Here is a 25,454-nt window from a genome sequence, read left to right on the forward strand (position 1 = left end):
TGGTAGCCATAACTTACCAAAATAAAAGTTACCCTAACATGTAAATACTATCTACCTATACACTATTTATAAATATCCCCAAAAAGCATTCTTACCGTAACTCAGATCAAGAATAAATCTTATGCAACATACTTCTAATATATAGCATGTAACTTTCTTTGGTATAAGCATTTAAAATATACTATTATTAAAAAAGAAATTAATGAATACAGATCAGTAATTTTCAGTACAGTACAAAAGTACAACAGGGTACAAAGTCAAAATATGTCTCCCTCCCACCCCAAACCCACAAAGGCAGTTCAAACATACTACCGTAAATTCTACCCCCAAGGAAGTATGTGACTTATCTCAAACCAAAGCCGAAGGATGTGTTATTTTAAGCAAAACTCAAAGGCACAAAAACATAACATATAAAGAATTAACTGAATTACACTATCTTGGTGCAAATCCATGTGTTTAAATATCTGAAGGGAAAAAATGAGACTGTTTATGCTACCTAAAAATACTTACAAATCAAACTCCCTACCCCAAATATGAATTCAGTTAACATATCCACAGTTCATTAAATTTGGTATTGCCAACCCACACTCCAAACTGCTATTGCCAATGTAAATACTGAACAATTCAACTTCACAAATACTTCTTCCCTTCAAAAGGAACCCCAATACAAAGTCCTAAAAAGAAAAATATTAAAATGACACAGAATATGACATGCAGCAACATTTTTTAAAATAGTAGTTTTATTTTAGTGCAGTGTATCTTTTCAATGCAATGTTTTACAAAGGGCTAAGAACAGTTATTTGTTACTTGGGAGTAAAAGGGGAACTCCAAAAAAAATTTTTTAAGTAAAAAGTTCCAAGGGGAATATGTACATAAATTGTTATTTTTCATTTTCAAAAAGGTGTCATTTATCTCAATGATATACAGGTTCTAGATAAAGTCTAATGACTTATAGTATCACATATAAAATGGAAAGCAAAAACTAACATATTTCCTCAATGTTTTCACTGTCATACCCATTTAAAGTTCAAATGCCAATGATACCCATAAAGGCAGTTCAAGTTAAACAAATTAAATACATTAAAATGCTGTAATTATTTTAAATACTTGTAAGCTAAAAATCAGTAACTACTAAATGTCACCAAAGACACAGAACTTATTTAATGGATAATCAATGAACAAAGCGTAAATAAAAATCCATAATGTTCTGCTAAAAAGTAAACCTTTAAAATAGTATTAAGTGCAGGGGCGCCTGGGTGGCGCAGTCGGTTAAGCGTCCGACTTCAGCCAGGTCACGATCTCGCGGTCCGTGAGTTTGAGCCCCGCGTCAGGCTCTGGGCTGATGGCTCGGAGCCTGGAGCCTGTTTCCGATTCTGTGTCTCCCTCTCTCTCTGCCCCTCCCCCGTTCATGCTCTGTCTCTCTCTGTCCCAAAAATAAATAAAAAACGTTGAAAAAAAAAATTTAAAAAAAAAAAATAGTATTAAGTGCATACCCATTAAATCCAGTGACAATTTTCAGTATTCTTTCCTTCATTTCATCAAAGGGAATATATTCGACATTAGGGTTGGGAGGACCTCTTGGTTCAGGAGCTGAAGTTCGAAAATCATCCATCACTTTCTCCAGTTTGAAAATAAAATAGCCTTTAAATTGGGACCACTGAATCCTATAAGCAAAAAAAAAGAAAAACAAAACAAACAAACAGTATCATGTAGCTTTATAACTCTTCAACACAAACAACAAACACAGAATTTATCATGACACGAATGGTAACAAAATGAAGATCTGAATAAGTAGCAGTGAGAGTATCTTTTTCAGTAACATATACCAGGACTGCATCTGATGAATTTGACTCAGAAGCTCCAAACTATTTATGTCCAATTCTCCCCACTCCTGACTCAAACGACACCCAAATCTCTAATAAAAAGCTTTAAAAAGAACTACCTCAGGTTGAAAGGCTACTGTGTGCTATGTCTCATTACTAGCATTTTAAAACAGTTTTGTTTTGACTCTACTGCTCATAACAAACCTAACCAGGGAGGTGTTACTGTCCCATCTTAAATAGGTTATTAGAAATTAGAGCAAGTTCACATTTGTAATTTTAAATAAAGAAGTCAAAATGACTACACTCTAAGCTTCTTGTCTTTTATCTATGTTAAACAGCAAAATAAACTTCAATTTCTCCTTTAACTTTCAGCTAGTATTTTCAGAATCTTATGTCTTTTAACAAAGTATATATATCACAGGTTCTATACAATATGTATCTACAAAGTAAAAATACATAATTTCTTTATGTGCTTTTAATATCTATTCATTTACTAATATAAATATATTTTTATTCCTGTCCTCTCACATTTTCCCACTAATATAAAAAAAAAAATGGGATGCTACCTGCCTAAATAGTCTAAATTCCAGGAGATCCAAAAATCAGGAATGTGAACCAATTCCCCACACAGAAAGTAAAACCATTAGTGGCAGCAGATCAATCTTAAGCAAAATAAGGGGGATGCTAATCTGCGATCACCTTTCCCTTCCATCCACAATCCTAAAAACCAGGACAGCTATTCTCAAAGTATAGTCGAAGAGGCCAAACTTTTTTTTTGTTTTTACCGTGTTAATATTTGTCTTGGTGGTGCAAAAAGAGCAGTGGGAAAATGAAGATACTTAAGCACAAATCAAGGTAACAGTACAAAACTTGTATCTACTAGTAGTCATCATCTTCTTCACCACCAAATTCACAGTAAAACAAAAACCCTTTCACTTAATGTTTAATAAAACAAAAAAATTACTCATTTTATTAATTCTCAACCTTTGAATACACATCTTTCTAATATTCCGAGTAACAAAATGAAAAGTATACATAAAAAAACTGCTGCTGCATAGGAAAATACTACAGACACGTCAAGGAACAACAGCTGAATACTGTTGCCAGTGGAACTAGCTGCTATCATAGAAGGCCATTTTTGCTTGAAAGGACTGTCAAACAAATAAGGCTATTTCAGAACAAGAGAATGTGGTGGACATTTTCTCAAAAATGAATGACTTGAAGAGAAAGAACTAAAATATTTGTGGTCAACAATAAAATGTGAACTTCAAAACAAAAAATGAAAATTCTAGAAAATGCTTTTCAGTGTGAGCTGAGGTTTCGTATACATTCCCAAGACGTTTCAAAATCAGTCACTGTTGACGTCAACAATATTATGTGACAGCAAAAAAAAAAAAAAAAAAAAAAAAAAAAAAAATTACACTACATCAAAATCAAAACCTTTTTGTGTCTCAAAGGACATTATCAACAAAAGTGAAAATGCAACCCACAACATGGAAGAAAATACTTGCAAATAATCTCCCCCATGAGGTATTATTACTATCCAGGAGGTAAAAACAACTCCTACAACTCAGCAGGGAAAGGGCCACAATCCAGTGAAAACATGGGTGAAGTATTTGAGTAGATATTTCTCCAAAAATATACCAATGACCCATAAGCACACGGAAAGATGCTCAGCATCACTAATCATTACGATAACATACATCAAAACCATGAGACAGAACTTCACATCCATTAGGGTGACTGCATTCCAAAAAAACAAAAACAAAAACAGAAAATAACAAGTATCTCTGGCTGAAGATGTAGAGAAACTGGAAACCTTGTGCACTGGCTGGTGGGCATGCAAAATGATGCAGCCACCGTGGCATAGGACGGTGATTTCTCAAAAAAAACAAACAAACAAACAAACAAACAAAAAAAAAAAAAACAAAGAGTTATTGGATGATTAGTTATTCCATTTCTGAGTAGATACCCAAAAGATGTTTGTACACCAACTCACAAAGCAGCAATACTCACAACAGCCAAAAGGTAGAAACTACCATCAGTCAACAGAAGAATGGATAAACAAAATGTGGTATATATACAAACAATGGCATATTATTAGGACTTAAACTAGAAGGAAATTTTGGCACATGCTACAACTTTGATTAATCTTGAACATAATATGCTACATGAAATAAGACAGACACAAAACAACAAATTTTATGGTTTCACTTATATGAGGGATCTAAAATGAATTCAAAGAGGCAAGGAGCAGAAAGGCATTAGCCAAGAGCTGGGGGAAGGGAAGGGTGAGGTGTTACTGTTACATGGGAACAGGGTGTCAGTTTGGCAAGACAAAAAAGGCTTGGACATGGATAATGAAGATGGTGGCACAAGCTCTGAATGTATTTAAAGTCACCAAATTATACACTTAAAATACTAAAATTTTTATGTATATTTTACACCAAGTGTTAGAAAATGAACAAAAGACCCAAATAGGCATTTCTCCAAAGAAGATAAATGGCCAAAAAAACATGTTAAAAGATGTTTAACATTATTATCCATTAGGGAAACACAAATCAAAACCACAAGACACTATTTCACATCCACTAAGGGGTGTATAATGAAAACAGATGGACAATAACAAGTGTTGGGGAGGATGTAAGGAAATTGGAAATCTATACATTGTTGGAGGGAATGCAAAATGCTATAGCCACTGTGGGAAAATAGTTTGGCAGTACCTCAAAAAGTTAAACACAGAGTTAACACATGACCTGACAATTCCATTCTATTAAATGAGTTAAATTACATGGTATATAAATGGAATTGATACTAAAAATTTTGTTGAGGATGATTAACAAAAGCTATTTGCACGATCACCTTTCTTCCATTCCCTGGTCTATTTTGGGAAGGGGAAATCAAGGTTTAACGAGCAGAGGCAGCATATTATAATTTTTGACAGGCCTTATATTAATTTCTGATTAACATACAATTGCCAGTGGTTACTACAATTTATCTCTAAATTTCACTAGGCTCCCCAGAGGCATTCAACTAAAACACACCAAGGAAGATTACTGAAAGAGAACACTTATGCTTTTTATTTCTTAAATTAAAATTTTTTATACTTTTAATAAAGCCACTAAGTAATAATCTACTTTATGAATTAGGATTTCTATACACACAAGAGTTTTTCCCCCCATCTTTCCATTAACCACTTGTCAATCCACCCAAGATTTAAAAAACAAAAACAAAAAAACCCAAAAAACCCACAAACAAACCCCAAAAAACAGCCACACACATTAATGGAAAAGATACAGCCCACACAAGCAAACTATGGGGACCTTCAAAAAGTATATTAACTTACCAGCCAAGAATAAGTCCCATAATCTAAATTTTGTAAATACTGTATTTTAAGAATTAGATCCAAGAGATGCAATTCAGAAGTTACTACACCATATAAAGATGAAAAACCACTTCTGCAGAATGTTGAAAGATGCAATTTTTTGTTTCACTACAACTACATGATTAAAAACAAAAACACGGGGCGCCTGGGTGGCTCAGTCGGTTAAGCGGCTGACTTCGGCTCAGGTCATGATCTTGCGGTATGTGGGTTCGTGCCCCGCGTCAGGCTCTGTGCTGACTGCTCAGAGCCTAGAACCTGTTTCAGATTCTGTGTCTCCCTCTCTCTCTGACCCTCCCCCGTTCATGCTCTGACTCTGTCTCAAAAATAAATAAACGTTAAAAAAAAATTAAAAAAACAAAAACAGAAAATGCTTCCCTGAATATTATATAATTTGACCACAAAAAACAGGCCATGATCAAATCAATTAAGAATATGGCAACAAAAAAATTTTTTTTATTCAGAATGTACTCACTGGTTGAGTAGAAACTAGAAATGAACAACAAAAACACCTTATTTTTCAAATGAAAATAAAATTGTTCTAAACAGATGCTCACGAAACAAACACATTTTCAACTTTAGAATCAATTCCTCCACGTTAAAATTTCCAAAGAATAAAATACAATTTAATCTACTTTGCTAAGATTAACTCTAGAATTTACTGAAATTTATTACTCTTTTTAAAGTAACCTCATCTCCCTTCATTTTCTTTTATCTTTCCATTTTTCTCTTTATGCAGTTTCTCTTCTAGAAAGGCACAACTCACATCACTAATGAAGATATCCCTCAATAAAACATCACACACTTTTTTTTCTCTATAGGAACTTACAAGTCTATTCCAAAACAAACATGTTTCCCTCACAATTCTCGAGTTAAAGGTATTTTTTAGAGGCTCAAGGGCAGAAAAGTCATCTCTTATTTTCTCAGCTGGTTCTAAAACATTTTAGTGACCAGTGACCACCATCTTTTAATTTGCTGCCTCTTACAGTTCCAAATTCTATTAAGATCACTCCTACTCAGCCTCACTGGTTGCCACACAATGTGTGGGAAGCTAACGCAAGACAGCACAGGAGAGGCCTATTACCTCCAAGGGATACCAAATATTACACCATTTGGAAATATCAAAAGGGAATATGGGAAGAATGAATAAAAACAAAAAAATTAAGGAGGCTGATCTATCACACAAGGTGACAGGCTTATAAAACAATCTTCAAAAGGCAGCTATTTAAGTCAGGTGACAAAGTGTCAGAATTTTTGCATGACAGGAGAGAGCAAAACTAAGTAAATTTAATCTGAATATTCAATCACATGAGCAAAAACACATGGCAAAAATAAGAGTACATTGTGAACTGCTTACAGAAAATGACAAGATTTTTAAGAACTTTAAAATACAAATTACTAGTTCAAGAGAACCTTCCCTTTTCATCATGATTACACCATATATTATACTTCATCAATTAACTGAGCGAATAAAATACAGAAGAGAGACCAGACATAGACGCAACACAAAAGGAAACTAGGTATATGGGAAAGGACAGATTAATCAGGAAATACCCTAAGAAATTATAGGACTAGTATCAAATTTTACTAGAGTGTAAAAACAATTTTTTCTGATCAATGGTAGTCATAAAAAATTAGAAAACAGAAAATAAAATGAAAACTGCCCATAAACTGCTCATTAATCATTATTAAAGTACATTTTAGTGTATTTTTCACCAAACTTTGTTCTACTCATTTATTAAAATTTGGCATCCTTAGTTTGATATCCTTCTTTCCCTCCTTATTCACTATATAGGTATTGTCACATGATCAACAGTCTTTGAAAGGATTTTTAATCTGTATCACATATAGTTGCACTATTATTTATTTAATTGCCACCATTTTAAGAAGAGTTAGGTTTGTTTCCAGCTCATTACAATGAGAAGTAATTGTGATTAACATCCTAAAGGAGGGATCTGTTTTATTACTTTAGGATAGATTACCATAAGTGGAATTACGGAGTCAAAACTTTAAAATATAAATAGCAACTTTTGATACATACTTTCAAGAGCCTCTCAGAAATGCTGTACTACTGTATAGGGCCAACAGTATATTAACACCTATTTCGCTCAAATATTAAAATCTTTCAAAACTCCTGTTAATTTAATAGTAGAAAAACACTTTAATATGCACTTCATTCACTGCTAGTAAACCTGAGTATTTTAACCTATGTTCACTGTTGACAAAAACATTCTTTTGTGTTTGAACAGGTTCTCTGCAATCCTCTCATCCTGGGGTTCTCAACTTTGGCTTCAATGACACTGTGAGCCTGATCATTCTTGGTCACAGGGGAATGTCCTGTGTATTATAGGATGTTGAGCAGCATCCGTGGCCTCTACCGCTAGAAGTCAGTAGTACCCAATCCCCACTCTCAGAAGTTGTGACAACCATAAACGTCTAAAAATATTACCAAATGTTACCTAGAAGACAAAAATTATTCCCAATCAAGAACCACTGTCCCTCCCTATCCCTTTAAAATATATTTTTCTTACTCACAGAAAAAGGAAATTACTATGTGACATTAAGTGTGAACATAACTTTCAGATTCCCATTCTGTACTGACTGCTTAAAATAATGAAAACTGGGGGCGCCTGGGTGGCGCAGTCGGTTAAGCGTCCGACTTCAGCCAGGTCACGATCTCGCGGTCTGTGAGTTTGAGCCCCGCGTCAGGCTCTGGGCTGATGGCTCGGAGCCTGGAGCCTGTTTCCCATTCTGTGTCTCCCTCTCTCTCCGCCCCTCCCCCGTTCATGCTCTGTCTCTCTCTGTCCCAAAAATAAATTAAAAAAAAAAAAAAAAAAAAAAAGAAAACTGTTTTTATATAAATTTTGAAGTGACACTAAAATATTTATCTAATTGTTCCTATTTTGAAATTACCCTTCAAATGTTACACATTTTGTTGCACAAACACTTATCTGAAGGTGGCATGATATGTACCTGTTCCAAAGCAATACATTTCTTTCTAACACAAACACTGAAAAGTGAATCTTTCAAATTAAGAGTACTAAATATCTCAGGTCGCCTGGGTGGCTCAGCTGAGATGTTTAAGCTTCCGACTTGACTCTCGATTTCAGCTCTGATCATGATCTCACCACGGTGAGATCAAGCCCTATGCTGAACCTGCTTGGGATTCTCTCTCTCTCTCTGCCCCTCCCCTACATGCACGTGTTCTTTCTCTCAAAATAAACATTAAGAAAAAAGAGTACTAAAAATCTCATGATAGTTGTACACATCAAGGATCCAATCTGATGGAAAAAAAAAGCTTCAAGAGGTAACACAAACGTTCAGGTAATACCTCAGCATGAACTTGGGTTTCTTCTTTGGCAACTTTTACATTCAATGATAAGGATTCTAACATGTCTAAACAGTCAAGTTACTTTCCTCCACTCACCCATCTCTCCCTACCAATTAAAACAAAAAGCTGAAGAAACAGTGTATTCTGATTAACTTGATTTATGCTTAACTCTGAGCTAACCTTTAACCCCTTACTGAAAATCTTTCTAAAATTTATTACTATACAAACATGAACCCTTCACTCTCCCATAAAAACAGCTAAATCAAACAAAAATACATCTCTAACAGCACAGCTCAGGCTGAAGAAAGCCAATTCAGAACTCAGAGGGTACTGAGGTTTTCTAATAGCCCTAGCTTAATGGCTGAGGTGGATCTACTCTGCCCCTTCTAGGAGGGGGTGGTCACTCTTCTCTCCACTTTCACCACTACTGCTATCACTTTCACCACAATTCATAAATTAACAACTCCAAATTCCCATCCACAGGAAATGGTCCTTTGTTCCACTGCTACATTTGCCAGAGCCTAGGTAGGCCCTGGGCCCTTTTTTCATTCTACCAACTCATACTATACATCTAAGTCAACAACAGTTAGCCCAGAAAAAATACAACCTGAACTTCCACTAATATGACTTTAGAAAACAAGATACAATGACAATAAACAAATAAGACATCAGAAACTACTGGTTGTAGAGATTTAGTGATGGTACAACAGGATCTAAAGAAAGGAAACATGAAATGTAGGCTTAGAGCTATCTAGGAAAAGCTTCAGGACAAAGTGGGACTGTAAGCTAGACCTTAGAAGGATGGATGAGTGGAGTATGGAAAAACAAAGTGGAAAGATACAGGACCTAAAAGTAGAGGACACTTTAATGAGATCAAATTTCTCAAACTTACCATTAGTGACATTTTGGGCTAGACAGTTCCAAGTTATAACAGAACTTCCTGTAGCACTCCCACCCTGAGTGATCACAACCAAAAAGGTCCCCAGACAATGCCAAATGAACCGGGGGGGGGGGGGGGGGGGGACACACGACTGCCCCCTCAACAAACACACTTAGTACTAATGCAATACACAATTCCTTTTTTTGAGGACTACATTGGTTCCTGAAATTTAGTAAGGCTGGAAAATGGTAACTGCAAGATCAAAGACTCACAAAATTTGAAGAATAAAATAATATGCATATATATTTTTCAATGGCAGAGATAATTTCTAAAATGCAGAGGATTCATTTAAGAAATGAATAAAATGTTCTTTAACATTAAAATCTACTCATGAGTCACTTCCAACTGTACAGGAAAATGTGCTGTGAAGATCTGACCTTACTTTTTTTTCTCAGGTGTAGTCTTCTGCATATTGAGAAAGGTAGAGGTAAAAAACCAACAACAAATCTTTCTACCTCGACTCAGAGACAAACTCATGTGCTGCAAAACAAAGAATCAGTAATTGTTTGGGTTTTTTCTAAGAAGACTGCAATATATTCTATACAGTAAATGATAAAGGCTTTACAATTTGTTATTGAAATATAAAAATGAGGTTACACATCCACAGGTGGCAGGAGATTACTGTACATTTTAGTACACAGGTTTCATCTTGGAGAATCTTTTAAAAAATTTTTTTAATGTTTATATATTTTTGAAAGAGAGAGACAGCACATGAACAGGGGAGGGCAGACAGAGAGGGAGACACAGAATCCCTAAGCAGGCTCCAGGCTCTGAGGTGTCAGCACAGAGCCCGACACGGGGCTTAAACTCACAAATGGCGAGATCATGAACTGAGCTGAAGTCAGACACTTAACCGACTGAGCCACCCAGGCGCCCCTCATCTTGGGAGAATCTTGAGTTTGAAGATGAGGCTCAAACAGTCTTAAACAGTATTTGCAATAGTGGCTTTTAATTGTCTGATACGTGTCTATTTTGTGCTGTATCACATACAGATTATTTTACTCATGTTTTGAAATATGCCCCAGAGTTATGTGCTACTCTAAAATTACTAATTAAATAAAAATCTAATTACTTAGCATTTTTCTATTTTCTATTTTCTACATACTCCCCAAAGGAAGAAAAAACATCATTAAAAGCACAGCATCTAGTGCAAGAACAATGTATACTCTGGTCCAAGAACTGTCTCAACGTGTGGAAAACAAACACATGACACTGAAATAGACAACCCTTCTTGAGAATGTCAACCTATATATAATGAAACCAAGAAAATAAACTGGAAGCTAGGCTGAGTTCAAGTTTCAGCTCAGACTTTTCACTTCATCTAAGACAGATAATCCCTCCTTTGTTTCCCCATCTGTAAAATGGAAATTACTGTACCTACTTCACAGAACTGCTGTAAGGATTAACATTACTGTAAGTAGAGTGCTTGTTAGCAAAGTAACGCACACCTAGGAAACAATGATTGTTTTTCCTCAAGAAACTTGAACAGGGAGAGCACCTGCGAATAACAGCAGAGCCGTGCAGAGAGCTTTCCAGGTGGCATTTACTAAGAAAGAACTGGAACAGTGAGCAAGACCTCTGTTAGACTATAACAAAATGGCTGGGCTAAATCTTATGTACTACCACATAATAGATTATAACAATTTCAGGCAATCTCTCTGGCCTAAGAATATGTCTTTATTCCCTTCATCAGAGACAGGAAAAATTTTTTAACCAATATTCCTCCCACCATTAACTATTTCCTTAAAGAAACTAAATAAATGAAGTGTTGCAGCTAACAGATAAGAATAGAGAATAGGAAAAAATAATCTATATGTCACCTAGCATTGTCAAACCTTAGCTAGTTATATTTTTTACAGTTCTTGATGAACTAGAAAATATTTCATATATTACATTTGCTCCAAAAATTCTGATTCCACCATGATCTCCAATCCACCAATCCTACCACTTTGATATCCTCCCCTGGATATCCTCCCCTTTGACATTCTCTTCATTACCCAGGTTAAATTATAATACTCATTATAATCACCCCCTTAGATACAGTTGACTCTCTAGTTTCTCTTTGCCTTCATTGTACTCACAAAATCAACTCCACTGATTAAAGGTAATCCCCACCACATGTGTGCCCGTTCATCGGTGCACAGAAAGAGGAAGACAAAAGTTATAGAAAAATGCACCACCATGCTGGTTAGACTCAAGTACACTATTAACGCTGACAGATAATATATTTCCCTAGTTTATTCACTCTCAGACCCTTATAGATAACTATTTTATATCTTCTCTCTTCAAATCCCCATCGAGTTCTTCACCATCAAAGACTCTTCCTGTTTTACTTACAAAACTGAAGCAGTTAACAAAATTTCCAAAGTTCTACCACATTTAACCACCTACTATCAGGATCATATACACACACCTCGAATTCCCTCCTGTAATCACAGATGAACTATACATTCTCTCCTCTATTAACTTACCAGATTCTCCATGTGTGCACCTAAAAGCATCACTCATGTAATTCCATCTTTCTCCTACTAACTACATTTATATCTACTTTTTAATATCTAATAATTTCCACTATACCATGGAAATATATCAGTATTTCTCCCATCTCAAAAATAGCCTCTTTCCTCCACTGACCCACCTATCCCCCACATCATTTATTTGTTTTCCTTGGCAGGAAAATTCCTTAAGAGTTGTCTCCCTCTCTCTCTCAAATTCACTCCAATCAAGCTTTCAGCCACACCACTAAAATTAATCTGATCTTAACAAAGTCATCAATGACTTCCATATGGCTAAATCCAAAGTTCAATTCTCACACTTCATCCTTAGTTGCCCTAAAAGAGTATTTCACACAGCTGATCACTGTTTCCTAATTATTTTCTTGGGTTTTCTTTTAACTCACTGGTCTTTGCTGCTCATTTTCCTTTGCAAGTTTCCCAAACTGCTTAATTCTGGAGTGATCCAAAGCTCAGACTATCTCTTCTATCTACATTTGGTGATCTGATCCAGTCTGGAGATTTTAAATACCATCTATATGCCAAAACTATACCTCCTGATCTCCACAGTCATCCATCCAAGCACCTGCTCCACATTAACATAACATTCAGCATGTCCAAAACTGAACATGCTTATCTTTCCCAAATATTGCCCCTGCCACAGCCTTTTCCATTTCAGGTGTAACGAAATTCCATCTTCTATGCTTAGGGGAAACCCTTGAGTCATTCTTGACTCCATTCTTTCTCTCATACGCCACAGCCTATCTACAAGGAATCTTGTCAGTTAAACCTTCCAGATATATATTACATATATATATCCCCACACACATATATATATATATATATAAAATGAAGGTGACTAATCCTCACCACCTCTTGCTACCCAAGCTACTATCAATCTTCAATAACCTGTGCTTCTAGCTTATTTTACATAAAGTGCATTTTCAGCACAGCCGTTTGTAAAACAATCCTAACACTTAAGTCTGATAATGTCACTTCTCTGTTCAAAACTACACAATGTCTTCCAATTTCAGTCACAGTAATGGCCGAAGTCCTTACAATGGTCCACACTGCCTTACATAAGCTAACTCCAATCCCCTTTACGTCTCTGACCTCCTCTCTCTGGTCAGTCTACTCCAGTAGCCTCCTTATTAGTCTGTGAAAAGGCAGGACACACTCTTAAGGACTTGTGCACTGGAAGATTCCTCTCCCTGGAATGCTCTTCTTCTATGAGGCTTATTTTGACCACTGCATTTAAAATTACAAGTACCTCTTGGGGCCCCTGGGTGGCTCAGTCGGTTGAGTGTCTGACTTCAGCTCAGGTCATGATCTCACTGTTTCGTGAGTTCAAGCCCCACATCAGGCTCTGTGCTGACAGCTCAAGAGCCTGGAGCCTGCTTCCAATTCTGTGTCTCCCTCTCTCCGTGTCTCTCTCCCCCTCACACTGCCTCTTACTCTCAAAAATAAATAAACGTTAAAAAAATAAATAAAATTACAAGTACCTCTTGACCCTTAACTCTCATTTCCCTTACTCTTATTCTTCCATTGCCCTTACAATCACATAACATGCAATTTACTACATGTACTATGTGCCCACATATTTCTTCACCTAAATATATATCACAACTACGAGAAATATGTTTGACAAATAGTTCAGGGTTCAGTAATTATTTGGTGAATATCCTGAAGCATGCTTTGGTGGGAATAATGCAACCCAACTACAGTATGGAAAAAATCAGGAAAAGACCACTTTCCAAACAGATTTGGAAGCACTATATGTGCAACTGTTTTTCAAAAGGAATACATATTCATATGTGAACTGCAATATATAATAAAAACACACAACCACCAATGTCAGACACTGGTCTAAGCACTTTGGACATATTAATTCAATCCTTACAACCACCCTATGAATTAGGCAGTATTATTTCATCAATCTTATCATCAGCAGGCAACTAAGAAACAAAGATGTTTAATAACCGGCCCATGGTTGCACAACTAGTAAGTGGCAGAGCCAGGATTTTAACCTAGGCATTTGGCTTCAAAATCCATACTCCTAGAAAGTCAGGACATCTAGTTACAGGCAAAGAAGAAAAAAAAAAAAAAGAGAGAAGAAAAGAAAGAACGTAAGAAAGGCAATGCAAATATGCATCTGTATGGTACTGTGCAGTAGGAAAAGATACAAAAAAAAAAAGTCTAGATGCCTCATAGAATTCACAATCTAAGCAAAAAAGACAGCAAAGCAAAATCTACATGCAATAATGATGGAAGTAATCACAAAGTACTGGAAGTGGGCTAAAGACTTATCTACCTGGAGTAAAGTTTTCCAGACTTAGTACAGATCTTAAAAAGATGAGCACAAAGGAAAAGAGACTGTTCCAGGGAGAGGCAATAGTAAGCAAAGTCACTGAGATGAGACAGCATGATCCACCAGAGAACTGTAAGTAGTTTAGCAAAGCAGAAAAAAACAAAGGGAGCAAATTGGGGAATATCACGCTAAGCAGAGACACAATCATATGCATCTTAAAACATAATAAAGATCTTGAATTTTAACTTAAGCAAGGAGGAGGGTGCATAAAAATTTTAAGCAGGGAAATAACATGTTATTTACGTTGTAGCACGCCCATGGCTAGTAGCATAGATTAGACACTAAACAGGGCAAGCAAAACTGCATTTTAAGAAACCATTTAGAAAAGCCTATACAGAAACTCAGGCAAGATGAGAATGATGGATAATGTCTACAGAACCATAACCCAATGTTTGAGAATCTCCCATGTCCATTCCCACTAACACTGCCCTATTTCAAGCTCTTGTTTCCTCTATCTTAAAGTCCAGTAACTCACCTGAATTAGACACTAGTTTCCCCAAGGCAAAGCTCTGCTTTCTCTCTCTTCTGCTAAAAAAAAAAAAACCTTCAATAATTTCTAAGGTCTCTCTACATGCAAAATTCTATGAATCGGCAAGATACTCTGATTTGTCCCAAATATACCTTCATAACCATTCACTTTTTCCTATCCCTTTGCTTATTGTTCCCTCTAGCGGAATTGAGCTTAATTGCCTCTGGTATCAAAGTTTTCCCTAATCCTCAGAAATCAACTTGTTACTCTACTTCTCTCAAAGCATTTTTATTACTCCCTTAAAGCAACTATTTACGTTCTGCCCCAGACCATTTTTCCCCCTTAAGAGGTACTAAGAAGCTAAGCATCATGCAAGAGAATTTATCTTTGGGGAGGGAACTGTCTTTTGTTATGAGAACATTCTGGTAAGAACTTAAGCAAAAGCTATCCTTCAAATTGTAAGCATTTCAACAATTCAGAGATCCTGGTAAGGACAATGAATTTCTCATAATAAAAGAACAGTTGTTTCCCCCAAGTCACAGTTATAATCTCCTACCAGTTTTAAGGTAATAATTTTAATACTTTACCTGTATAATGAACTGGGGATACTGTATATGCACATATGCTGATTATAGCATACACCAATTGAGTTGGTTCCCCAGCCACTTTCTAGGAAAGGGATGTAATACACAAAGATGGGCCTCCAAGAACCAACTGTTTCCCTGTCCATGTTACCTGCCTCCTCCTCTAAAAAAGAAATGGATTAATCCTGGGTTAGGCCAACTGGACATTTTCCTCCAGAAATGTGAAATATGGCGAGAACACACAATGGAAGTTATTGGACTAAATCACCCGTTTGGCAGGAATCCGAAGGAGAGATCCAGCAACTTCTATGGCTGAGGCCCCCAAGGTACCCCATCGTCCTATCCTTGGCTTGGTAGTTTAACTCTCCCTGTGATTCTAAATTCTAGCTACCTCAGTATCTTTCCAAAAAATCTTTCTCTTCCTTTCTCACTTTATTTTGGGCTTAAGAGAACCAAAATCAGTTTGTCCTGCTTGCAAGCAAGATAGTTTTAAATGAATCTGATGCTTTCAAACAGCTATTTTTCTTTTGAGGACTACATCCTTAATGCTCTATCTTTAAGTAGAAATCTGAGCTGAGAAAAAAGTCTCTTCGGTATTTTCAAACTACAACTTAAAAGTTTACTTCTTATGGTGTAATATTTAAAATGCTATGACACTAAAAAATTAATTCAAGTCTAAGGGGACGTCCCCAAATGAACCATTTGATCATTCAATCTAGCAGCCTACCCACGGTATTCAGGCAATTTGGGTTTTAGTTTTGTTCTCTGCATGTAACCCTCCAGAATGTCAAAGATCCTGTATGTTGTTATATACACTGACCACCTCTGTATGACAGATTACTGCCAATAAAGTAACTTTATTGCTATTTGCTTCTTTATTTGCACCTTATCCCTTGATTATGGTTTGAATTTTATCTTTTCCAATATAAATATCCAGTGTTCAAAATACATAAGGTTGGGGCGCCTGGGTGGCGCAGTCGGTTAAGCGTCCGGCTTCAGCCAGGTCACGATCTTGCGGTCCGTGAGTTCGAGCCCCACGTCGGGCTCTGGGCTGATGGCTCGGAGCCTGGAGCCTGTTTCCGATTCTGTGTCTCCCTCTCTCTCTGCCCCTCCCCCATTCATGCTCTCTCTCTGTCCCAAAAATAAATTAAAAAAACAAAAAAAAAAAAACCAAAAAAAAAAACCAAAATACATAAGGTTCCTGCATCAGCCCTAAAAACATGATTCTCCTAGATCAGAAATTATAGCTGAATTCATAAATGAATTCATATTTATGAATTTATTAAGTATGAAGAAGGTTGTACATTTCAGCCAATCGTATCTATGTTTTTTTCTTTTGAAGGGAAGTATAAAAAGGTTAATTGCTTAAAGTCAACAAAATTATAAACTGAATTAAGCTGAAACTTTCTGAGAAATAAAAATATTCAAACTGAGTATTAGAAAGCAAAGTTGATCCTAGCAGTATTTTTAAAGGGCTATTCATGAATAATATGAATTTAATTCCTTAGAAAACAAAGGTTTACGTTCAAGTATGCTTCAGTTTTTCCTGGTGAATTTTCTCTTTTAAAGCTACTACTAAATTCTCACTTCCGTTTTGCATTTTACTGAAATGAATATAAAAATTCAACACATCTTGGGGCACAGAAATGGAAGGAACTGTCACTTCTTTCTTTTATGAATAACTGCACTGTTCAAATTGCTTTACAAGGGTATCCCACTTTTATAATAAAAACAATACATTTTAAATACCCAGCCACATTTCTTAACACTCCATGCCTAACATCAGTAAGAAAATCAGTTATTTTAAAAATTAGTCCATTTAGAAAACTTCATCCCATCAACATGATTCTGTAAAGTTTTGTACTGTTCAACTATAAATTTTTAGAAAGTAAAATCTCTTAACATTTACAAATAAGGGTATGATTTTATTCACAAATCCTCATAACTTAAAGAACTTTTGAAAACCACCAACTAAATATAAAAGCAATATAAACTTATGTTTCTTGTAACTTTTTATAACTTGAAATATGCCAATAATTAAATCAATCTTATACTGAATACTCAGACTCAACTTTGCTTTTCAAGAATGAATGATTCTTCCAAACTGTACGAGCTATCCAATACACTTAAATATGTGCTTTTCCTAAAACTTCAAAGAGGTAATAACAGGACTATATTCACCAAATCTAAGTCAGGATCAACTGTAAGATTCCCCATTATTTTAAGAATTCAACACCACTACTGGTGTTTGAAAGGCATTCAATTTCAGAGATATTAAAATATGGAAAAAAACATATCAATGAAAAAAATTCATTGAAATTTTATTCTTAAAATGTTTATTTGGGTAGCAAAGAAAATCTAAGGTTAAACCTTTATTTTAATAAAATTTGTAATTATGTCAAAATTTTGAGAAATATATGGAATTGATATATACATAGCAGAAAAAAGCAGAAATTTAAAGCAATTTCAATTTTACTCCCATGTAATCTAACAAAGTTCTACTGCACCTCATACATTATGAGGCTAGTATCTCTGGAAACTAAAACCTTTCCCTCCCTACCCAAAATTTAAATACAGAAATGTACGACAAAAATTATTATGGATTAACCTCTTCAATACCTAATTAGTCTTAGGCTCATAGCATAGGTTAATTCAGGAATCAAATGACAAAAATTACTAACTTAAGTAACTACATTTAAAGTTTCCACCTGTCCTAACTTTAAAAATGAAGTTAACGTACTTGATACACGGGAATGCTGATAAAAGCAACAAGCAAAGTATCATATAAATATAATACTTTACTGCCAAAATAATAAACATAAGCAACTGTGGTTTGTTTGCTCACTAATGCATTCCCAGCAACTAGCACAGTACCTAGCACAGATTATATGTTGAGTATTTGCTGACTTAAGTAACATCTCACAGAGATGTTAAGGAATGAAGGAACACTAAACAAAAAATGCACAATCAGAAATTACACAAAAACTAAGTGGTGAAAAAATAACAAAAGAACTTTTGCATTCAGTGAATTTCACACCAGCATATCTTATACAGAATGTCACACAGTATGGATTATCACACAGTATGTTTTCAATAAATCCCAGTCCCTTCTCTTTCCCATTTTCCTTTAAAGAGAATGTACCTAAAACATTTACTTCACAAAACTGAAAGAAAATTCAAAAACTTCAAGAATGTATCTCTATAAAACAATCCACACCTGAATTCAATCAGTAGATATAAAAACAGAAAGATGCACTAATTGCACAAATCAGTTGCAAATGTTATGGACTGATGTGTTCACCCAAAATTTTTATGTTGAAACCCTAACATATAAACTTACAGTATTTAGAGATAAGGTCTTTGGGAGGCAATTAGGTATAGATGAAACCGTGAGGATGCGACCCTAATGATGGGGAAGGGGATGGGAGGGGGGAACAGCAAGCTATTACGCCTCCCTTATCCTCTCTTGCCACAGTGCATCTGAGGACAAAGCAAGAAGGTGGCCTTCTGCAAGCCAGAAGACAGCCCTCAACCGAAGCCCAAATATGCTGGCACCTTGATCTCAGATATCCAGACTCCATAACTATGAGAAAATAATTTGTTATTGAAGCCATGTGATCTATATTTTGTTCTCGTAACCCAAAATAAGACAGCAAGTCTATTACTGAAGAAACAGTGACATATGACACAGAAGGATATAAAGATCAAAAACCAAATTATGATCTCTAAAGAGCCTACCTAGCTAGCCAGGAGAAATAATATCTGTATTAATAAATCCATAATACACAGCAGAAAATGGTAAATGGAGAATTTATAACAGCAAAGTTACTATCTTTTGAAAACCTGGGAAGGCTTAGACACAAGCAAAGGTGACAAAGGATAAATAGAATCTAGACATAGGGAAAATTAAAAGGGAAGAGAAAGCAAGCTTCTCTCTCTCTTACACAAACCTTATGATTTGGAAACAATAGTTTCTATTATTTTCTCAAGTGAAAATATTTAACAGAAGAAGACACCATTTTGATTTTTCTTCCATTTACATATTTAATCCAGCTCCTATTTCGTGCCACATTCTCAGAAAGGGAATTTCAGCCCCCTCAACACTTGGGGAACCACAAGTATAAACAGATTAGTAAGCAAACAGCTAAACAGAAACGTGATCAATGCATGTCAGAAATACGGTAGTTTCTATTAAGAAAAAGGAATCTGAGAAAAGCTTTTCAGCAGATTGCTATGTATTTGAATTGAGCTATCTGAACAATGTTAAAAGACAAGTGGAGGTCATGCCACGAGGAAGAACAGAGGCAACCAACAGGAAGATGCTATTAGAATTTAATACTACTAGCAAAAGAGAGCACTGCATATTCAGTGAAATGCAAATAATTTGGAGAAGTTACAAATGGTGGCTAAAGACTGAAAAGGTAAGATGAACCCAAATCAATAATTTTAAAGAATAAGACAGGATTTGCCTCAATGAAAGAATGATAAAGAAGGAATGATATTAACTAGTAATGCTAAGAAGGGTGACTTCAAAGGGAACAATGGAGAATGACCATACATCCTAGTTAGAAGAGTCCTGGTCTACATCTGTTCATCCGGTGTTCCATCCAGTTTACCATTTGTACTGTATTTAATGAAGTATTAGTAATTACATTAAAATATGCAGGTTTAGTAGGCCTCTTCACTTTGTACTTCCAGCTGCTGCTATGATCTTGTCAGCCTGTTTATGAAATGCATGTATAACGAACAAAGGCTTCACTTTAATGTGCAGTTAAATTTGAAAGATGACAAATAATTTACCTTTCACTTACCCCTTTCTGATTCAATGTACCTAACCCTACCCTCTCAAGGTATATGCAGAGTAGCTAATGTTAACACACAAAGCCAGGGGCACCTGGATGGCTCAGTTGGTTAAGCGTCCGACTTCAGCTCAGGTCACACGATCTCACAGTCTGTGAGTTCGAGCCCCCCATTGGGCTCTGTGCTGACAGCTCAGAGCTGGAGCCTGCTTCAGATTCTGCGTCTCCCTCTCTCTCTGCCCCTTCCCCGCTCATGCTCTGTCTCTCTCTGTCTCAAAACTAAATAAAAACATTAAAAAAAAAATTAATAAAAAAAAAAAACACACACACACACACAAAGCCAGTACGGTACCCTTTTAATGAAGTGAGGAATTAAAGCTTCTCTCTCCCCTATGTATATGAGTCCCATGAAGCCAATGGATGTATTTGTGAAATTTATATAGGTCTCCGCCCCTAATTCCTAACAGAGCTCCTAAAACCCTTGAAAATAGGGGTATTAGGACAATCTTTTGTTCTACTATTTAGTCTTTTGCCCCAGTTCCCAATATAGAGCTCCTAAAATCTTCAGAATTTCCTGAATAACAGAAACCGTTTTTGTTCTGTTAAAAATTTTTAACATTTATTTATTCTTGAGGGAGAGAGAACATGAGCAGGGGAAGCGCAGAGAAAGAGAGGGAGACACAGCATCTGAAGCAGGATCCAGGCTCTGAACTGTAAGTAAGCATAAAGCTGAGTGTGGGGCTTGAACTCACCAACTAACTAACGATCATGGTCTGAGCCAAAATTGGACACTTAACCAACTGAGCCACCCAGGCACCTGAAACAGCTAAGGTAATCTTGGTGGGCACCTGGTTGGGGGTGTGTCATCACAAAGACCAAGTTGGGATTAGAAGCTGGGAACTTTCAAAAAAAAAAAAAAAAAAAAAAGAAGTTGGGAACTTTCAGCACCGCCCCCTCCCTATTATCCAGAGAGGGGAAAGGGGCTAGAAGTGGAGTGAATAATCAATCAGGTCTACATTATGGAGCCTCCATAAAAACCTACAAACTATGGATTCCAAGAGCTTCCAGAATCATGAACAAGAATGCATCCACATGCTGGGAGGGTGATGCACCCCACACTCCATGGGGACAGAAGCTTCTATGTTCAGGACCCTGCTGGACTTCGCCCACTGTATCTCTTCATTTGTATCCTTCAATACCCAGTGTAATAAACTGGTCATCTAGTTAAGTAAACAGTTTTTTTGAATTCTGTGAGCAGCCACTCTAGTGCATTAATGGAACCCAAGGAGCAAGCCATGAAAACCTCTGTTTAGCCTGCTACTCAGAAGCATGGGTAACAAGCTGAATGCTGATTGCCATCTGAAACGGGAGAGAGAGTCTGAACTGAATTGAATTGTAGGACACTCCGCGGTGTCACAGAATTGCTCGGTGTGGAGAAGAAAGCCCACACACGTAGTGTCAGAAGTGTTTTGAGGCTGAGAGTAAAGGAGAAACAGAATTTTCTGGGCAACATTTGATTAAAGACATAACTTTTAAGATTTCCATCTACTGAACATCAAAAAAGCTAACACTTTAATAATTAGACTGTAACTCTTTCTCAAGTAGTATCTACTTCTCAAATTAAAGTTTATGAAGTTTCTCAAACAGAATTCTGAAAGGTAAAGCTAGAAGCTTTGGTTAAACATCTTGATCCTACCCACCACTGTTTTTATTTTACAGGTGAAAGAACTATAAAACACATTAAAAACAATTTTTTAAAAATATTTATTTAGTTTTGAGAGAGAGACAGACAGACAGCAGAGTATGAGCAGGGTAAGGGCAGAGAGAAAAGGAAACACAGATCCAAAACAGACCCCAGGCTCTGAGCTGTCAGCACAGGGCCCGAAGCGAGGCTCGAACTCATGAACCACCAGATCATGACCTGTGTTGAAGTCGGACGCTCAAACGACTGAGCCACCCAGGTGCCCCTAAGACACATTTTAAAGTTTGATGTATGCTATTTCCTATGAAGCAGAATCTTTCAATCTCAGCATCATTGACATTTTGGATCTGATAAAACTTTGTTGTTGGGAGTTATCTTCAGCAGCAACCTTGGCCACTACTCATTCCATGCCAGTAGCATTCCCCCACTAGTAACAACCAAAAATGTCTCCAGTCATTATCATGGTAGGCTAAGAACAACTGATGTATATTTTTAAAAAGGTAAGTGAAGACATATATTATAGAATTAAATGCAAATTCAAAGAAAAAGCCCACATCTCAAAATCTCAAACATCTGCAATTACTTTTACTTCTAATTATTGCAAAATCCTATAAGCTTAAACACCACAGGTAAGATTAAATATTTTACTTACATTTAAAAAAAGTATGTATTCATTCAAAACTAAAGTTAAGATAGTAGGAACAATCTTAAGACATGTCCATTTTTGTGAGAAATAATTTCATTCTTTCTGCTTGAGTATGACTGACATTTGAGATCTCAGAATGCCCTCAGTATTCAGTCAACCTAAGAGCAGAATATAAGTTTTTTTTCCCTTAAGCTAAGTGGTTTGTTTTGGCCAATTCACAAAGAAACAGGCGAGAACCATACTGCGAAAAAAAATTTATAAGGACAAAATTTCAAACACAGTCATTAAAATTGAAGACACTGCTCAGACTATATATTTGAAGTCACTGTTACTGATAAATATGACTACCTGTCTAGAGAGTGTAACTAATAAGACAAACACCAGAAATAACAATTCAATCCACCAACCATAACAAAGACTATTCTTTGCTATACAGTCATGACCATCTTTTTAACGTTTATTTATTTTTGAGACAGAGAGAGACAACGCATGAATGGGGGAGGGGCAGAGAGAGAGGGAGACACAGAATCGGAAGCAGGCTCCAGGCTCTGAGCCATCAGCCCAGAGCCCGACGCGGGGCTCGAACTCACGGACCACGAGATCGTGACCTGAGCTAAAGTCGGACGCTTAACCAACTGAGACACCCAGGCGCCCCCATGACCATCTTTTTAAAACAACTTGCTGCTTGAGACTCTTAAACTCAAATTATTCCTAACACAATAAAATGTATAATTATTTAGGGTCACCTGGGTGGCTCAGTCGGTTAAGCATCTGACTCTTGATTTCAGCTCAGGTCATGCTCTCGTGGTTCCAGTGTGTGAGTTCTAGCCCCATGTTGGGTGTCACACTGACAGCAGACAGCCTGCTTGGGACTCTCTCTGTTCAACCCCAACCAGAATGTGTACTTTCTCTCTCTCTCTCAAAATACATAAACTTTAAAAGTATAATTATTTAGAATCAACTTTATCAGGATACTTATTTTTATCAATAAAAATCGGAAAACCAAATCATAACTTCATAAATGAGGACAGAAACTATAAATGATAACAAATGGAAAGATGCAGACACAAAATAAAACAAGTTAAAGTTAGATACTATTTTTTATCTATCAGATTTTCATATTTAAAAGCCTAGTAATGCTCAGTGCTGTCTGCGGTAGAGAGATAATCTGCACACCCTGTTGGTATAAGCATAGGTTGAAAAAATTTTTGGGAAGGCCAACTGGCAATACCTGTCAAAATAATAATATAGACTTCAACCTATAGATCCCATTCTTGCATCTGTGCCAGCATAAATATGCTCACTTAAACACTGTTTGAACTGTCTGTAAATATAAACAACCTAAAGAATCATCAAAGGGCAGGTTAAATTAATTACAGTATACCCCAAACAAAGTACTAGTATGCAACCCATAAAAACAATAAGGTAAACTTAAGTGTTTTGATAAGAAAAGACAGCCAATACAGCAAGTATTCTGCAAACTGCAGATGTTTGATATTAGGTGGTTTTTTTTTAAAGAATCAACACATACATTTATATAACATAGAAAAATTCTGTTAATATAGAAGAAGCGGGTTAAAGGTACAGTTTGATTTTTTTCTTATTGTTAGTGCTTTGAATAAAAAAATTTTTAATGAGACAGGCTTATCTAAAGCAGTACTGATTTCCATAATCTGTGTACCTGACTTTTTTTTTTACAGTATGGAGACAATAAGTATTTAATTCATGTGATCCATTCAACTCAATATGCAGTTATTCTCACTTTCTCCTTAACTAAAATGGGAACAGAACAGTATGATGATAGTCTCCATATTAAGATACTTAAAATATGAAAGACTGAAAGTTTTAAGTATTTAAAATTTACCACCTATTCACTCATCTAAATTTTGTCAGAAAATAATTTTTAAAGTGGCCACATCCTGACTGTTGCATTGATTTCTGTCATATCCTCTAACAACTAAGAAAGCAAAATCAAATACCACAGACAATATTTACAAAAAAACCAGATACAGTGACAGGTGTCCTCATGAACCCTCTAATATAAACAGGGCAAGACAAGAGAGTTATCAGTATCTATATAGGAGGAAGAGAAAGACTACTTGTCTTACAACAACAGCTCATGCCCAGGAAAACCCTGAATTCACTAACAATACTTAATTGGGGAAAAAAGAAAACTGGGCCACATTCTACCCCCATTTAAGATTACTCCTTGCAGAAATATCCTATTGTTCAAAATCCCTAGAAAAGTTGGACCTGTCTCCAGATAAAGAACCACTTTGATGGGGTGCCTGGGTGACTCAGTCAGGTAAGCATTGGACTTCAGCTCAGGTCATGACTTTGCAGTCTGTGAGTTCAATCCCCATGTCAGGCTCTGTGCTAACAGCTCAGAGCCTGGAGCCTGCTTCAGATTCTCTGTCTCCTTCTCTCTCTGCCCCTCCCTAAATTATGCTCCATGTCTCAAAAATGAATAAATGTTTAAAAAATAATTTTTTTTTTTTTTTTTAAAGAACCACTTTGAGACAGAACAGCCATAATCTCAAAAGTCACCCTGCAGTCGCCATGGACAATATCCCTAAAATAAGACCAAAATAAGACAACTTCCAAAATATAAAATTTACAACATACAATTCTGAATATTTCATCAGTTAAAAAAAAAAGCTCTCAGCCTCCTTCTATGAGATACCCAATAGCACACACTACAAATGCACTTGTAACAGCTCTTATACTTCTCAAATTTCAAATTCTTCTACAGCATATTTTTTTCCAGTTTCATCACCAGTAAATGAAAATATTACCACCTAACCTGCAAGGTTAATATTTTTGGTTGACTAAGAATAACAAATCCAAAATGCATACATTAAAAAGAAAATTAGGCTCATACTTTCAATTTAAATATACATCAATCACATTACCTATAT

At 36.1% G+C, this 25,454-nt stretch overlaps 1 protein-coding gene across 1 annotated transcript in view; it reads right to left on the reverse strand.

The window, feature by feature from the left end:
- Positions 1-25,454, reverse strand: part of PPP4R2 (protein phosphatase 4 regulatory subunit 2) — a 54,074-nt gene that overhangs the window by 16,679 nt on the left and 11,941 nt on the right. The window contains exon 3 of the mRNA XM_058726216.1: positions 1,494-1,664. Within this exon, the coding sequence (XP_058582199.1) occupies positions 1,494-1,664 (171 nt within the window). The remainder of the gene's footprint in view (positions 1-1,493; positions 1,665-25,454) is intronic.

This window comes from Neofelis nebulosa, chromosome 4 (genome assembly GCF_028018385.1).
Source record: "Neofelis nebulosa isolate mNeoNeb1 chromosome 4, mNeoNeb1.pri, whole genome shotgun sequence".
Taxonomy (NCBI): domain Eukaryota; kingdom Metazoa; phylum Chordata; class Mammalia; order Carnivora; family Felidae; genus Neofelis; species Neofelis nebulosa.